General features: G+C 35.4%; 1 protein-coding gene across 1 annotated transcript in view; it reads right to left on the bottom strand.

The window, feature by feature from the left end:
* The window catches only part of LOC128227983 (probable dolichyl pyrophosphate Glc1Man9GlcNAc2 alpha-1,3-glucosyltransferase), a 74984-nt gene that overhangs the window by 35547 nt on the left and 26003 nt on the right, over positions 1 to 13434 (bottom strand). The window contains exons 2-4 of the mRNA XM_052938987.1: positions 5447 to 5525; positions 4366 to 4559; positions 3946 to 4067 (exon numbers count right to left, since the gene is read on the bottom strand). Of these exons, the coding sequence (XP_052794947.1) occupies positions 3946 to 4067; positions 4366 to 4559; positions 5447 to 5525 (395 nt within the window). The remainder of the gene's footprint in view (positions 1 to 3945; positions 4068 to 4365; positions 4560 to 5446; positions 5526 to 13434) is intronic.

The following is a 13434-nucleotide window of genomic DNA, read 5'->3' as shown; positions in this document are numbered from 1 at the left end:
TTATATGCAAGATAGAGTTATCATATTTGATTGATCAAAGTTTCAATGCAATACATCAAGTACTTGCTGAGTTATTGACTTACATGATTGTGCTTACATGCAGAACCTTAATCATAATTGCTAAGTCGAATAATAAAGGGGCAAAATTGATATCATATGCAATATAGAGTTAGCTTACTTGATTAATTAAGAATGTTGAATGGTTGGGAGCACATGTATAAAGTTTCAATGCAATACATGATGAATTTGCTGAGATAATGACTTAAAGCTCTCACAGATATACAATTTTTACAACTTTTTTATTTTTTGTCTTGGAAAGAGCAATTTTTTGGGTAAATATCTGCAAACCAATAATATAAGATTGCTGTCAAAAATTCAGATCGTAGATTTTCATATTTCCATTCGAAAATTTATGTTTTATGGCTTAAACCGTTAGGAACGGTTTAAGAAAAATGCATAAACATCAATTTTTTAACTTAAATAACAAATCTGCGATCTAAGTTTTTGTCAGCACTCTTATTTAACTGGTTTCCATGAATTTTCGCAAAATTTGGCTTGTTTCAAGACAAAAAATAACAAGAGCTGTTACAGAGACAGCGCGCTTGACTATTCCGCCGCTTTTCAGTGTAAGGATTGAAAAGCTTTGGCGAAACATGGATCACTGTAAAATTAGATTAGATTTCAATGCAGTACATAATGTATTTGCCGAGATATTAACATAAATGTTGTTTCTTAGTCAAATTATTAAGGGCCATCATTTGCAAAACACAGTAATCTAACTTGTTTTTTCAAGTAATGGATGGTTGAATACCGTGGCATAAAGTCTCAATGCAATACATGAATTAGTTGCTGATATATTAACCTATGTGTGCAAACATGCAAAACCTTAACCAGAATTTCTAAGTCGCATAATAAAGGGGCAAAATCATATAATATGCCAGATGGAGTTACCTCTTCTGATTTATTAAGAAAGTTGAATGGTTGGGAGCCTGTGTATAAAATTTCAATGCAATACATGATGTATTCGAATTTCTATGTCGAATAAAAAAGGGCCATAATTGAATTTAATGCAAACTAGAGTTATCTTACTTGGTTATTTAAGTAGATTGGATAGTTGAGTACCATTGTATAAAGTCTCAGTGCAAAAATCAAGTAGTTGCTGAGATATTAACCTATGTGTGCTAACACCCAAAACCTTAACCAGAATTTCCAAAGCAAATAATAAAGGCCCATAATTTGCATTATATTCAAGAATGTGTTATCTAACTTCATTAATTTAGTAGGTTAGATAGTTGGGAATACATATCTAAATTTCAATGCAATACATGATGTATTTGCTGACATTTTGACTAAAATGTGGTTACATGCATAACCTTAACCAGAATTTTTAAGTCGCATAATAAAGGGCATTTGTTTTGCATTAAATGCAAACTAGAGTTATCTTACTTGGATAATTAAGTAAGTTGGATGGTTGAGTATAAAGTCTCAATGCACTACATCAAGTAGTTGCTGAGATATTAACCTATGTGTGCTTACATGCAAAACCTTAACCAGAATTTCTAAGTCGAATAATAAAAGGCAATTATTTGCATAAAATGCAAACTAGAGTTATCTAACTTGGTTAAAATTTAGTAGGTTGGATGGTTGAGTACCATTGTATAAAGTCTCAATGCACTACATCAAGTAGTTGCTGAGATATTAACCTATGTGTGCTTACATGCAAAACCTTAACCAGAATTTCTAAGTCAAATAATAAAGGCCCATTATTTGAATTAAATTCAAATAAGTGTTATCTAACTTCATTAATTTAGTAGGTTAGATAGTTGGGAATACATATCTTAAGTTTCAATGCAATACATAATGTCTTTACTGAGATAACGATTTAAAGGTGCTTACATGCAAAACCTTTACCAAGGTGTGACGCCGAAGCTGCCGCCGACGCTTGGGTGAGTAGCATAGCTCTCCTTATTCTTCGAATAGTCGAGCTAAAAAAGTTGTCAAAACGTTCAATCTGTGAGAGTGCAGCTATAAGTGTGGTTACATGCAAAACCTTAACCAGAATTTCTTAGTCAAATTATTAAGGGCCACCATTTGCAAAACACAGTAATCTTACTTGTTTTTTCAAGTAGGTTGGATGGTTGAATACCGTGGCATAAAGTCTCAATGCAATACATCAAGAAGTTGCTGAGATATTAACCTATGTGTGCTTACATGCAAAACCTTTACCAGAATTTCTATGTTGAAGAATAAAGGCCCATAATTTGCATTATATTCAAATTAGTGTTATCTAACTTGATTCATTAAGTAGGTTGGATAGATGGGAATACATATCTAAAGTTTCCTAAAGGTGCTTACATGCAAAACCTAAATCAAGGTGTGACGCCTACGCTTGGGTGAGCAGTACAGCTCTCCTTATTCTTCGACACCAAGGCTATGGTAGTATCTTGTTTTCAAAACAGTGACATCAACGCTATGGTAGTATCTTGTCTTTAAAACAGTGACATGAAGGCTATGGTAGTATCTTTGTCTTCAAAACAGGGATCAAGGCTACGGTATTGTCTTCAAAACAGTGACATCAAGGCTATTGTTGTATCTTGTCTTGTTATTTTTGAAAGAAAATATCTAAGACTAAGAATCCTAATAATAAAAACAATTTGAAACTAGAGATTGTTTTTTTGAAAATGTCCCTGTCTCCCTAATCGTGTGGTTGTTGGTGAGAAATAGTCAATGATGGACATGAAATTTGTACAATTGTACTGGAAACAAACAAACAAAGGGGTCATCTTTTGGTCATGACCAACCTGCATACCAATATGAAGTTCCTGGATCCAAGTATAAAGTTCCTGGGTCCAAGCATTCTTTATTTATTGAGCAGAAAGAAGTATGGACTGGTGACCAACAAATTGTTTTTCACTTGAAGGTCACTGTGGGCTTGAACTACTGACCTCAAAATCAATAGGGATCATGTATCGACCAACCAGCAAACCATGTACCGGTATGTGGTTCCTGGGCCCAAGCATTCTTTAGTTATTCAGCGGAGACCTTATGGTCACTGCAACCTTTGACCAACTGGACTGAAAATCACTAGAGGTCATCTACAAATCATGACCAACTAGCATACCAAGGATGAAGTTCCTGCGTGCAAGAGTTCTTTAGTTATTGAGGGGAAACTTACCTCAAGGTCACTGCGATCATACCACAACTGTGACCTTTAGCCTTTTGATCCCCAAATCAATAGGGGTCATGATCTAGTTATGACCAACTGGCATACTAAGTACGAAGTTCCTAGGTGCAAGCATTCTTTAGTTATTGAGTGGACCTCAAGGTCACCCCGTCCTTGAACTCAAATAGTGATGACCAACTGGCAATACAAAGTTCTTTGATGCAAGTGTTTTTTAGTATTTCAACAGGAAACCACTTTTTTACCACAAGGTCACCTTGACTTTGTGACCTACTGATCTCGAATTCAGTAGGGTTCATCTATTAGTAATGACCAACTAGCAAACCAAGTATTAAGTTCCTTAATTATTGAGCCGAAACCATTTTTCAGCTTTAAGTCACCACCAACATATTGTTTTTCACCTTAAGGTCACCGCGACCTTGACCTTTGAACTACGAAACTCAAAATCAATAGGGGTTATGAACTGGTCATGACCAACTTGCGAAAGTATGGAGTTCCTGGACCCAAAGGATCTTCAGTTGTTTAGCGGAAAGGGTTTTTGCACCTCAAGGTCACCACTACCTTGACCTTTGACCTTTTTATCTCAAAATCAATAGAAATAATCTACTGGTCATGACCAACTTGCATACCAAGTATGATCTATTAGTGTTCTCAAGTTATTGAGCAGAAACAATGTATAAAATACATACTGACTGACAGACAGGGCAAAAACAATTTTTCTCCACCATTCATTGGGGGAGACATAACTATGTTGGCAAGGATACGGTCTACAATAAAAAGTCCAAAGTTTGTAAGCAGGATGACAGCCTGGACAAGAGAGGATGATTGGAAGATATTTTCCAGGTCTGCTGTCTTTGCCTGTATGGATCTGAAGTACTGGTAAATCCTGTAAAAACAGTATTTAAAAAAAAAGAAGCACAGTGATTTACTGATATGACAGACGTTATATGCATGATAATTTTTACAGGATATACATTTTTAGCAGCAAAGTACAGCACTTAAATATTAAATGAAGTATAAAGTAAGAGTTGATTTAAAACTAAGCTTAAAGAATAAAATATTAGAAAAAAAATTATTGGCTGCCGAGTTCATTTTTTACAAATAATAATATCTTGATATACACAAAGCAGCACTTAATAAATCCAGATGAAAATAATAGAAAAAGAAAAATCATGCCAATTTACTCTTTGACTGCATAAATGTAGACAAAGTCAGTTAGGATAACAGTTAGTTGCTGGAAGAGGATGGTGGCAGGACTTCGATAGTTGACATTCTCCACCTTCAACATCTCCTTGTCAAACCAGCCAGCAAACTGGGACAGGGCATACTCAAACCAGGCAAAGAATGGAGGGTAGTCCAAAGTCCATTGGGAAGTGTCCTAGGAAAAAAACATGACATTTTGTATGTACATTTCAATGACTCACCCATATACAGGTACCATTAGGTACATTAAGTTCTACAAAAATCATGTTTCAAAATCAACATGCCATACATGCCATATTTTCTGGAGACCATTCAGGGGGATTTGTTCAAAAGGCTGAAAATTCAGGGGGATTTTGGTTGTATTCAGGGGGATTTTTTTAGCAGGTCTAAGTTGGCGAAATTTTAAAGTATTTTTAGACGCAAGTACGAAAAAATGTATTCACATATAGTTTGCTTTGAAAACCTCTTAACTTTTTCATTATACAGAATTATTTTTTGTCATGATTTATCATATTCTTATGATACACTGTCATGTCATACTGTAATGCACTTGCAGAACAAAATATGTCATTGGAAAAATATGTTTTCGAAACAATTAAATTAAATTTACCTTCCTCCAAAGTCTTTTAAAAAATTGTGCTTAATTCTATCAGCTTGATGACTTTCAGACAATAAGAGAATCAAATAAATAATTTTAATTTCTTCCGTCCAAAATAGTTGTAAAAGTTTCCTTTTGGCATTTTTTTTTTTTTTTTTTAAATTCCAGGGGATTTTTATCTCCCGCCGGGAGACCGGGGGATGGATCGAAATTCCGGGGGATTTTTCCCCCCGCCGGGGGATATGGCATGTATGACATGCAGTATTGAAAAATGAAACAGGTTGATGCATACTTGGAAAAATATCATGAAATGACAGAGAATTTTGCAAGTATGTCTGCAAATTATTATAGCAATTTGTTCCAGGTTTGATTTCATGACACTTTGAAAAGGGTCACTGAGTATGCTTTTTGGCATTTAAAGTTGCATCAAACATGAACAATAAAAATCAAAATAACATTTCTACCTCAAAGTACCATCTCCGCACCGGAAGACTGTGTGTAATTGCTAACCAATTTCTGTGGACATCAAAGTCTGTTGATTTGCTAGAAGGTTTAAAAAGACTGATAAAAATGGTAACATGGACATAATGCATTTTAGTTAAATGCTACAAGACAAAGTATATATTCTAACATAGTTTTATATTCTATTGATGATATAATGTGGTACATCTGAACATTCTGGAATTAAACAGCTCAATATCAAAACAGGCAGATTGGACTTGATTCTTTTTTTAAAGATTATTCCAAATACTAAGAATGTTGTAAACAAAATGATGACAATAATAAACATATCTCAAGCTTTTAGTAATACCCCTTTGCTGACTTATTTTAATTCATTTCTACAACAGCTATGTAAGCTGGCTCAACATCAGTTCGGCATACATCAACTTACAATAGTTCATTTTGCATGTGGATTTTTCCCCAAAATATGTGGTTCTACAATTGTCATGAATATCATGACTTTAATAGCTTTTTTATGCTGACTGGTCGCCATTGTTAGTCATATCTAATAAAAACCTACATATGCTACAGTTTAAATGACCACCATAGTGAGTTGTCAGGGGTTGACCACCATAGTGAGTTGTCAGGGGTTGACCACCATAGTGAGTTGTCAGGGGTTGAAACAGTCTGGTAAAACAGGGGCGTTTGAACTCTTTTAAATAAATGCAGTTTTTGATGAAAAATTTCTTGTATATTAAAATTACTAGCAAATTCAGAATCCTGCCTCGAATGTGTTGAGTTTCAAAGAGCATAAGTCTTAGACTCAACCATAGCCTAATGAGTCAGACTTGGTCCACAGTGGTTTGAGATTAGGTGAGCTTTTTAGGGCCTCTATAGTACTCTTGGAAAACCATAAAATGATATTACATATACCCTGACACATAAATCAAAACTAGAAATGCTCCATCGATTGGTGTTAATCTCCCCTTACAAGTCTCCTAAATATTTATTTTACACAGAAGGACCCAAAAGTTGGTGCAATATCAAAGACTGAAGACTGTCCAAGCTGTGTGGCAGACACCTGTTTCTTAGACCATTTATAGACTCGTCCAAAATGTAAACAAGAATCCGAGATGGCTGCCGTGCAGTGAAATATGTCAGATTTTCGATGATTAATGCATGAAACAGTTGCTGACAGCTTAAGACTGCAAGTGCACATTGTGGAAATTGGCCTTTACATTGAGGATGAATACATTAACTGATTGTTCTCCAAATATTTATAAAAAAAGGAATGCTTTTCACAAAGTTTCCATTAGTTCCCAGTTTCATTCTGTTTCATATTCAAATAATAAAGTCACATGTATATAAAAAAAGAGGGCCAAATGGCCCTGAATCGCTCACCTGTCATATATTGCACATTGGTTTGATAAGAAATCTGGATGGTTCAAAGTAGTTAAGGTTTTTTAGAAGTCTGGGTCATTTTTTACCCCAATGCCAAAGTTTGGACAATAAAGGTAGAGGTCCACTTAATGATGTATTATGCCAAATAGCTCTAGTCCTTGTGAATTCGGAGAGAATTTTTTTTTTATGCTTCTATTATATACAAATATTGAAAACCTAAGCCTATGAACACGGGGCGTGGCCAAATATCTAAGCTCTAAGCCACGTAAGTTCAGAGAAGATGATTTTTGAAGTTTTCACTATAAACATATAGAGAAAACCCATGACCCCCCAAGGGGGCGGGGCCAATTTTGACCCCAAGGCCATAATTTGAACAATCTTTGTAGAGGTCCACTAGACGATGAATCATGCCAAATATCTAAGCTCTAGTCCAAGTAAGTTCAAAGGAGAAGATTTTTGAAGTTTTAACTATAAACATATAGAGAATACCCTAACCCCCCGGGGCGGGGCCAATTTTGACCCCAAGGCCATAATTTGAACAATCTTTGTAGAGGTCCACTAGACGATGAATCATGCCAAATATCTAAGCTGTAAGCAACATAAGTTCAGAGGTGATTTTTGAAGTTTTTACTATAAACATATAGAGAAAACCCATGACCACCCAGGGGCGGGACCAATTTTGACCCCAAGGCCAAAATTTTAACAATCTTTGTAAAGGTCCACTAGACGATGAATCATGCCAAATATCTAAGCTCTAGTCCATGTAAGTTAAGAGGAGATGATTTTTGAAGTTTTAACTATAAACATATCAAGTATACCCATGACCCCCCGGGGCGGGGCCAATTTAGACCCCAAGGCCATAATTTGAACAATCTTTGTAGAGGTCCACTAGACGATGAATCATGCCAAATATCTAAGCTCTAGTCCAAGTAAGTTCAAAGCAGAAGATTTTTGAAGTTTTCACAATAAACATATAGAGAATACCCATGACCCACCGGGGCGGGGCCAATTTTGACCCCAAGGCCATAATTTGAACAATCTTTGTAAAGGTCCACTAGACGATGAATCATGCCAAATATATAAGCTCTAGTCCAAGTAAGTTCAGAGGAGAAGATTTTTGAAGTTTTAACTATAAACATATAGAGAATACCCATGACCCCCCAAGGGGGCGGGGCCAATTTTGACCCCAGGGCCATAATTTGAACAAAATTTGTAGAGGTCCACTAGACGAAAAATCATGCCAAATATCTAAGCTCTAGGCCAAGTAAGTTCAGAGGAGAAGATTTTTTAAGTTTTCACTATAAACATATAGAGAAAACCCATGACCCCCCGGGGCGGGGCCAATTTTGACCAAAGGGCCATAATTTGTACAAACGTTGTAGAGGTCCACTAGACGATGAATCATGCCAAATATCTAAGCTCTAGGCCAAGTAAATACAGAGGAGAATATTTTTTAAGGTTTTCACTATAAACATAAAAAGAAAACCCATGACCCCCCGGGGCGGGGCCAATTTTGACCCCAGGGCCATAATTTGAACAAACTTTGTAGAGGTCCACTAGACGATGAATCATGCCAAATATCTAAGCTCTAGGCCGAGTAAGTTCAGAGGAGAAGATTTTTTAAGTTTTCACTATAAACATATAGAGAAAACCCATGACCCCCCGGGGCGGGGCCAATTTTGACCCCAGGGCCATAATTTGAACAAACTTTGTAGAGGTCCACTAGACGATGAATCATGCCAAATATCTAAGCTCTAGGCCAAGTAAGTTCAGAGGAGAAGATTTTTGAAGTTTTCACTATAAACATATAGAGAAAACCCATGACCCCCAGGGGCGGGGCCAATTTTGACCCAAGGGCCATAATTTGAACAATCTTGGTAGAGGACCATTTGGTGATCCTACCTACCATATATCAACGGCCTAAGCCTTGTGGTTTGGGAGAAGAATATTTTTAAAGTTTTTCCTTTTGGTTGCCATGGCAACCAGAGTTCTGCATGGAATTGAATTCTTTAAACAACTTTGATAGAAGACCACCCAAGGAACATCCCTATGAAGTTTTATTAATATTGGCCCAGCGGTTAAGGAGGAGATGTCTTTTAAGTAAATTGTTGACGGACGACGCACGACGCACGCCGGACAAAAGGCTATCACAAAAGCTCACCTTGTCACAAAGTGACAGGTGAGCTAAAAAGTCTGAGAAAAATGCCAGATTTAGGTAAAATCTGTAGTTTTCTTGCACACTATCATTGTTTTGGGGGAATCTAATGTAATAAATTGTTTAATCAATATCACATTGGTAAATAGCCGTGTTACAGATAACAATGGGCAATGTGGTATGCCACATCATGTATTTGGAAGGAATTAAATATTGATTATAACAACCATTTACTGAATAGTTTAGAGCACAACCATAGGTTAAAATTTGTCTCAGATTCAAATATTCTGACCAAAAGTCATTAACTTTGATAAAGATAGAATAAAAAGGTTGAACTTATGAAAGAAAAAATGAAATTCTGCATTCTACAGTTGATGCATGGGCATCTGTTGTCCCGAGGTGGAGGGGATGACTCCTAAACTGTTGTCCCAAGGCAGATAGGCCGGGGGGTAACAGTTCAGAATGTCATCCCGACATGTAGGATGTTACCAACATTTCACATTTGGTTTGAGCGATTGTTTAGTGTTCATGTTTGTTGAATTATTGTTTAATTAATGAATTCTACTGGTAGCTTTTTGAAATGTTGTGCCACTTTACACCCTTTCATTTTATAACCAATCCAGATATCCTCCTGGGTTTGTTACTGGGCCCTTCACTGGATGTTTTGGTAGTGGGTTAATCGAGTAATGTGGCGATCAAATTTGACGAAACATTTTCAAATGATATTCAGACTGAGTAGACCAGCAATTATAGACACATTACATTTACCCAAATATTTTCGCTCATTATCTGATGTTTTTTACATACGCCTGCTCAATGTCATTCTTTAAAAATCGCTTATTGTGCTTTATTATCACCTCAAGCTAGTGATAAAACAAATATCAAGTACAATCAATAAATCGTCGCTGACAATGCTACGTCAGCAACAATCAATAGTGGTTGTCCAAAAATGATGTCGCTAATGTTACTTACGGTAACTACATTTTTTTTGCTATGCGGTAAAAGTAGAGTAAATTTGTAGAGCAATTTTTCTTTCCGCTTAATTCTCTGAGTTCATTTTAACAAGGGACGTCACTCTCTTACACAGAATTTTTAATGCGGTGAATGTAAACACTTTTGCTTAAAAACTTACGAACTCTCTCAAAAAAACAAATTGTTTTAATTTTTTATACATTTTTTTAAAACTTCAATAATCTTTCTTTATGGTGTAGTGGGTCAAGTCTTACCTGCAAATACCGGGGATCAATGCATTCTGTTTTTGAAACCTTTTTTGGTATCTTTTGTTATCAACATATTTACTTTTTCTGTGAAAGTTTGAAGAAATTAAGATAATTTTTGAAATTAAGATATTTAAATGAAATCTTCAATATTACAGGTTATTGAATGTTAAGCTAAGGTTAACAAATATTTAATATGATTTAACATGGATAAAACGCTAAGATAACTTACTTGATGCAGTGTGCATCATTTTGCAATTGATGAGGAATCATTAAGTATGTGTTTTGTTGTTATGTTTTTTCGTTAAGTTTTTAAGGCAGAAAAAGGTTATGGATATTTTAATTACTGTTGCAAAAAAACATGACTATAGCATCACACATACTGATTCCAGGTTAAACCATTTAAATGATCATGTTATGCTATGTATAAAGAATGTATTCCTAAATGATATTATAAACTTTTGATTATTGTAAGTCAAAATACATGGTCCGATTTGATTGATTATCGATAGCAAATAGAGTCCAATTTTCAAACATCATCTCAAGCCGATGCCCGAGTGCTATTGCAATATGGTTTGAAAAACAATGAGAAGATCAAGTTTGAAATAAGGATTAACAAGCATTTTCAGTGAAAAGATATCCCCCGCCAACGATGGCTTGTTTGTGCTTGATGGCTTGTTTGTGCTTGAAAGTTAAAAAAAAAATCTCAGAAAGAATAAGATAAGCACATTGGTTTATCCCTTTCCGAGCCAAATTATAAAATATCGACCGGGTATACTTTATGATAAAAATTTTTAACAAAATAAATCAGAGGGATGATTAAATAAAACTGTCTTTTCCGAAACTGCTTACTCGGAAACATCAATCATTGCAAAATAGAACTCAATAGTTGAGATAAAAATGTAGCCGTAGAAATTCACCGAAGAAGTTCATTGCAGGATGTTGGTTCATATAACATTCAAGTTTCATTAAATTATAGCAGCTAGTTACTGAGAAACGGCTGCAAACAATGATTTTTTAATAAATCAATGGCAATAACTCTAAGGAACATTGACCAATCCAAAAGAAAAATAGACATCATCACAGTATGTTGGTTCTTATTTATTCCAAGTGTCATGAAATTCTACCAGCTAGTTGCATAGGAAAGGCTGCAAACATGGATCTTTTAATAAATCAAGGGCAAATAACTCATATAGAAATCACACAATTCAAAATATAAATAAACAGGCATCATCGCAGTATGTTGGTTCATATTTATTTCAAGTTTCAAGAATTTCTACCAACTAGTTACTGAGAAATGGCTGTAAATGAGAGTTTTTCAAAAAATCAAGGGCAATAACTCCAAGTACAATTGACCAAACCAAAAAAAAATGAACAGGCATCATCCCAGTATAGTAATTCATATTTATTTTAAGTTTCATGAAATTCTGCCAGCTAGTGACTGAGAAATGGCTGTGAATGTGCATTTTTCAAAAAATCAAGGGCAATAACTCCAAGGACAATTGACCAATCAATTTTTTTTTTGGACGGGCATCATTCCAGTATAGTGGTTCATATTTATTGTAAGTTTCATGAAATTCTACTGGCTAGTTACTGAGAAAACGCAGGTGACGGACGGACGGACGGACGGAAGGAAGGACGGACGGCGGACGGACGGACAACGCCATTTCAATATCCCCCTCCCTATTTCATAGGCGGGGGATAATAAATAGGTGTGAAATTCCATATTGGGACCGTATTACTTTTACTTCGAAATAGCGATTTTGGATTATTTATATTAAAAATTTAGTTAAAAAAAATTAGGAATTAAATCGGGACTGAAAAATAATTTTGAAAGAGCGATAATTTCGTATAAACTGTGAATAGCTGTGTTTAAATGTACTAAACAGGAGGGCCATGGTGGCCCTTAAACGCTCACCTGAGCAAAAGAGTTTAACCTTTGTAATCAATATAGCTTGATATTTGTTCTCAAAGAATATTGAAAAACATACTGTTCAAACATGTTGCCTGGATAATCACTGACAGGACTTGTCAGAGTTCCCTGCATACTGACTGGACTTGTCACAGTTTCCTGCACACTGACAGGACTTGTCGATTGACAACACTGACAGGATTTTGTTCAGTTGCCTGCACACTGACAGGACTTGAAGATTGACTGCACACTGACAGAATTTGATTCTCGTACCTGCACACTGACAGGACTTTGTTCAGTTGCCTGCACACTGACAGGACTTGATAATTGACTGCACACTGACAGCACTTGGTACAGATACCTGCACACTGACAGGACTTTTTTCAGTTGCCTGCACACTGACAGGACTTCGTTCAATTGCCTTCACACTGACAGGACTTGTTCAATTGCCTGCACACTGACAAAACTATGTTAACCCTTTAGCACATAGACAAGTGGCCAGATTACACCTCCCAGTCAATAGCCATCTTACTAATAAGCAGTCCTTATCTGCATAGGTACTTTTCTGGATATTTGAAAATGAGAAAATGAATACAGCAGTATGACCTTAAAATCAATGTTACTCCAAATAATTGTGTCCAAATCTTTTTTATGTGAATTTTTTTTATAGATAATTAAATTATCTAATAAATGGTGTCAATGATGAAATATTAAATTATTTTATTTCAGCTGTGAATGTATTTTCAAGATGGATTTGTAACATTTCTTTGAAATGTCATAATTGCATTAAATCAAAGGGTAATAAAATGCTGGGATCGATCTAATTTTTATTACCCCTATCATAAAAAAGACCCATCTGGATTAAAAAGCCGACAATTTATGTTCTTGTGTATTAATACACAGAAATATGTCAGGAATATCCGGTGTCATCCAGCTGAGAGATCCAGTCCAAGGTGTCTGTTTAACTTTATTACCCCCTCATAAAATTGTTTACAAAAAAAGAAAGCTGATAAATGATTTTCCGGTATGAATAAAAAGATCTAGATCAAACAAAACGCTTGCACATGACCTATTTTACAGCCAAAACTATGATGGACATTATATAAGCTTCACAGAAAATTTACCCATCATTTTCTCATTTACTAATTGTTTCTTTTGTTTGTAAACAAAATATTACCTTTAAGTAAATATAATCTCAATTGATTTTAATGGTAAACTGAACTGACGTAATATATTTAATGATTTACGCATCAATGAATTTGAGGGAAATTCCATACAGTACTTAGCTCGTGGTCTTATTACGTCACAATGGGATATCACACCTGC

This window comes from Mya arenaria, chromosome 3 (assembly GCF_026914265.1).
Source record: "Mya arenaria isolate MELC-2E11 chromosome 3, ASM2691426v1".
NCBI lineage: Eukaryota > Metazoa > Mollusca > Bivalvia > Myida > Myidae > Mya > Mya arenaria.
The sequence above is the reverse complement of the archived record's forward strand: the minus strand, read 5'-3'. Positions and strand labels throughout refer to the sequence as shown.